The 4,353-nt window shown below is 38.7% G+C and overlaps 1 protein-coding gene across 1 annotated transcript; it reads right to left on the bottom strand.

Moving 5' to 3' along the window:
• Positions 1 to 502: 502 nt before the first annotated feature.
• TRAM1L1 (translocation associated membrane protein 1 like 1) lies at positions 503 to 1,841 on the bottom strand. The gene has a single exon (XM_049887072.1). The coding sequence runs from the start codon at positions 1,732 to 1,734 to the stop codon at positions 625 to 627; it is 1,110 nt and encodes a 369-aa protein (XP_049743029.1). The 5' UTR covers positions 1,735 to 1,841; the 3' UTR covers positions 503 to 624.
• Between the last annotated feature and the right edge of the window lie 2,512 nt (positions 1,842 to 4,353).

The raw sequence follows: 4,353 nt of genomic DNA, 5'->3' as shown, positions 1-4,353 counted from the left end.
ATTTCAACCACTAATATGTACCTTTTTTTTTTTTTTTAAATAGGGATATATCACTAACCACCATTACCTATAAAATAAAGCATATGGTTATTCTGGTGGTTTTACAAATCTCTCCAGTTCTAAATTCTGCCCAAAAAATAAATAAATTCTAAGAATTAGATAATAGTGAAAACATTATAGTTGACTTTTGAATTCTACCTTTATACTCTTTCCATCTTACCCTGAAAGAGAACATTAAAAATAAAACCTTGCTGGAACATACTGTCTTATTAATACTATTAAAAAAAAAATAGGTGGGAACAAGAAATTGTATTATTCGTATGTGGAATGTTTGTAGTTATGTTTCCAAATCATCAGGAAAATGTTAAAAAGGTTAAAAAAAAAAATAAGGTGGTGGTCCCTAATCTATTTTGAAAAAAGTAGCTTCAACTAAACCAAAATGATTTCATTGATTAGAATAGTCCCCCAATGCCTTGGGGGAAGAAAACACACGAAACAGCACAATAGCAAAAATCAAAGGGCACACACTATTTTTGAGAACAGGAAAATCTCTAGTTCAGAAAGCTATAGTAAGGAGCCGATTTCTTTGGGGACAGTGATCAATTAGCTTGCAATTCATTATGATCATTTCTCTTTCTTATTACGGGGGGAGTCTGCTCTATTTGAAGTTTCCACTCCATTTTCTGTTCCTTTTCTAGAAGATTTTCCTTTAGTCGTTGTCCGTTTCTTCTTCACACAGGGGGCCTCAAAAGTAGATTGTTCCCGCCACCTCTGGAGCTGGACAGTAATTAAATTCCATGTTATGAATGCTTGGATCGTGCAACTGGAAGACAGAACAGCAATTTTCGCAGCCAACACGTTGAAATTTCCAGCAATGATATCCGGCTTCTGAGTCTCAGATCCAGCAAGATGAAAGCCAACAGTGAGTACCGAAACAATTAAAATCAGCAGTCTTCCCAAAACAATCACAATTGCCCACAGAGAAAACCCTTTCTCATACTTTTCATCACTCATATAAAACAGGTCGCACATGTGGGAAAGTAATTCAACAAAATAATGCAACACCATGAGAACAAGTCCCAGATGATTCAAGTACAAAAGGTAAGCCCCAGCGACATGAAAGAGGTGAAGACCAAAGTAGATGAGTTGACGGGGAACGTCCTGTTTTTTGGTTTTCTGGAAGTAGAGCTCAGGAAAAGCATGGAGCCAGTAAGCCAACTGTGATACGTAAAAAAACTTCATTTGAAATGTCATCATGTTATGGGGATGAGCCCTCCACAAGACAGTAGCGTCTGAAATGCAGTTTTCAGAGATTAGAATGATTATGCCCCAAATACAAGAAACAAGGTAAAATACACTAAGCTGACCAGATTCATTAAACTTGCTTTGTTTCGTCTTGGGAAACTGCATTTGCCTGTTAATTTTATCCAACACATACTCCTGAATTGTGGCGTGAATAATTATTGCCACTAGCATGTAGAAAAACACCGTGGCCAAATCTTTGACACCATAATTATAAAGGGACCTGGATTCCGTGGCTTGTTCTTTCGCTGCGGGGACGGTAACACTGTGCTGAAGGGTAATAAAAACGATAGATGCTTCTGCAGTCGCCTCGAACATCAGTCCCAGCACGAAGAACATGCCCACACAGGAGGCAATGTCCGCATGATTCTGCAGGATGAATTCGTGACTCAGGACCGGGGGGTTCTTGGTGCTCTTCTTGCGGATCGCCATGGTGGCGCTTCCCAGATACTCACCGACGAGCGGCAGCTGCCTCCCCCTGGCTGCTCCTCACATTGCCGCCGCCGCCGCCGCTGCCGCCGCTCCGGGGGCTTCACCTCACATCCCAAAGCCGCCGGGCCGCCGGGGCTGCCGCGGCCGCCCAGAAAAATAAATCAAAGGCGAGGGCCGAGCGCGGCTGAGCATGCGCACCAGGGGGACGACGGAGGCAGGGAAGGAAATCGAGCGCCGCGCCCCTGCCCGGCGCCAGGCCGTGGCTTGCGAGTGTTGATCTTGCAGGTTGATCACGGCTTTTTTTTGTTGTTGTTGTTGTTAAAAGCCTCTCCCACCGTCAAGATGCTCCTTACTTATTTTCAGAGACATTTTAATTAATAAACATGATAAAGCAGAACAGAGATCTTGCTGTTCTTCATCATGGTAATTATAACAACAGCACAGTAATAGTACTGCTGCAATCATAGCAAATTCGCATCGTGCTTCAGTGCTTACTATTTCTGAGGTGCTTGTTCTAAGCACTTTACAAATTTAACTTCCTAGAAAACCCAATGAGGTAGATGCTATTTTAACCTCCTTTTTTAATTTTTGTTTAAAAGGAGAAACTGAGGTACAAAGAGATTATGTAACTTGCCCAGATCACACAGCCAGTAAATGCCAGAACCGGTATTTGAATCCAATCTGGCTCCAAAGCGTGCCCTCTTGGCTACTGTGCTTTATTGTCTTTTGTTGTAAATCAGTCATGTCTGAAAAAATATTTTACAAGCTCAGCAACAAAGCATATTTAAAAAACAGTTCCCCTGTTAGCTAAAAGATAAACATAATAATTGTGGTAATGATATTGTCTACTGAATACTTTTAAAAGATGATGTGATGAATAAAACCAAAAAACTGACTCTGACTCTTAATGTCCCTGTAGGACAGAGCAGAAGTGCCCCATAGGGTTTGGAAAGCTGTAGTCTTTGCAGCAGCTTTCTCCCTACAAGGGACTGGTCAGCTCCCATTGCTGACCTTTAGGTTACCAGTCAAGCACTTAACCACTGCACCACCAGGGCTCCTCTGATGATTGGAATAGGAAACTATTTATCAATTCATGGGAAAGTTTGTTTTTGCCACAAAGCCTAAAACGGAATTTCCACACTCAAGCAGAAGTCTCATGTTTTGTTATAAGGGCTTTTGCATATAATTAAAAAAAAGTTCAAATATCGAAAAACAGCTTCCTTTGGAAATACTAACACTTACCTGAATTAAAATTTTACATTAGTATTCATTTTTTTTAATCCAGAGCAATTTCCTTGTTTCTTCTGTGTCTCATGAGATCACAATAGTTATTCACAGAGTTAAGGTTTGAAGTTCAGAATATGCATCTTAGAAGAAAAAGTGCTACATGATTTACAGGACAAAGCGTGCATTAAATTTAGAACACCTAATTGTCCTTTATCATTGTTTCTCAGTATGCCATGTACTGTCAAAAGATGCAGTCCAACTTGTTTAATTACTTTTGAGATACTGAACAAAATACTGTAATCAATAGACAGTGCTGCCTGCGCTTCCTACAACAGCCAAACAATTGCATATGGAATTTGATTGTGGAACGTGGTACTGAGTTAAGGAAAGCACCTGCATGTTTTCCCACACCAAGAAGTTTCTGTTTCTTGAAGGATTCCTCATCGTATAATCTACTTTTTTTAAGAGTCTGTTGTATTGTGTTTTCTTGGGTTTTACTAGATGTTACTCAGTTCTGGGCTCTGATAGCTAGATTATGAATGCTATATAAGGCAAACTAAATCACTGAGGAATTATAAATAGAGATGCAAATATTACAGCACTAAGAAATTAAAAAAAAAATATTACAGCACCAAGAAATAGGGGAAAAAAATCAAACATGTTGAAGGTAGTCAGGCAGAAAGAATTAAAAACAGGAACAGTGCATTGTGGGAATTGTTAAGAGTTTATTAAGAGTTTATTCAGGACCATACATACATATTTAACTTTGTGAAACCTATTATAATTTTAAATATAGAGCTCATCAGACTTCTCACAGGCATAGACAACATGCCTGCAGTCATTTTGAGGCTCACTGCGTAAATCAAAAAAATGTATATAATTGCTGAACTGAGACTTTAGTTTATATTTGTGTTTACTGTTAATTTTGACAGATTTACTGAAACTATCTGTGCAAATATGATAAATTTTGCCTCTCTTTCCAAAAAAGGCACATACCAAAATGAAAAGCACAGTTATGCTTAAATGTGCAATGCTATGTTATTACTAAAGGGGAGAAAAGACATTATGGAGAAGTTAAAAATTATTCCCTGACTTTAAGAAAATGGAACTCTCACTCTTTGCTTGTTTTTCAGGTAAAGAAAATCATACTTTGGCATATCATGTCTTCCTTCCTTGAGTTTATAAAACCAAATGATTGTCTTTGGTTTACATTTTTTAATTTAAATTTTACATTAAGTATAGACAAAGGATTTGGAGAGCACGTGGAACAAGGGGTATCATTGCTGATGTCAGATGGATCCTGGCTGAATGCAGAGAATACCAGAAGGATGCTTACCTGTGTTTTATTGACTATGCAAAGGCATTGACTGTTTGGATCATAACAAATTATGG

This window comes from Elephas maximus, chromosome 5 (assembly GCF_024166365.1).
Source record: "Elephas maximus indicus isolate mEleMax1 chromosome 5, mEleMax1 primary haplotype, whole genome shotgun sequence".
NCBI classification, from domain to species: domain Eukaryota; kingdom Metazoa; phylum Chordata; class Mammalia; order Proboscidea; family Elephantidae; genus Elephas; species Elephas maximus.
The sequence above is the reverse complement of the archived record's forward strand: the minus strand, read 5'-3'. Positions and strand labels throughout refer to the sequence as shown.

Bases quoted from the DNA above. Each gene is read 5' to 3' on its own strand.
- TRAM1L1 (XM_049887072.1), bottom strand. From the start codon at position 1,734: ATGGCGATCCGCAAGAAGAGCACCAAGAACCCCCCGGTCCTGAGTCAC.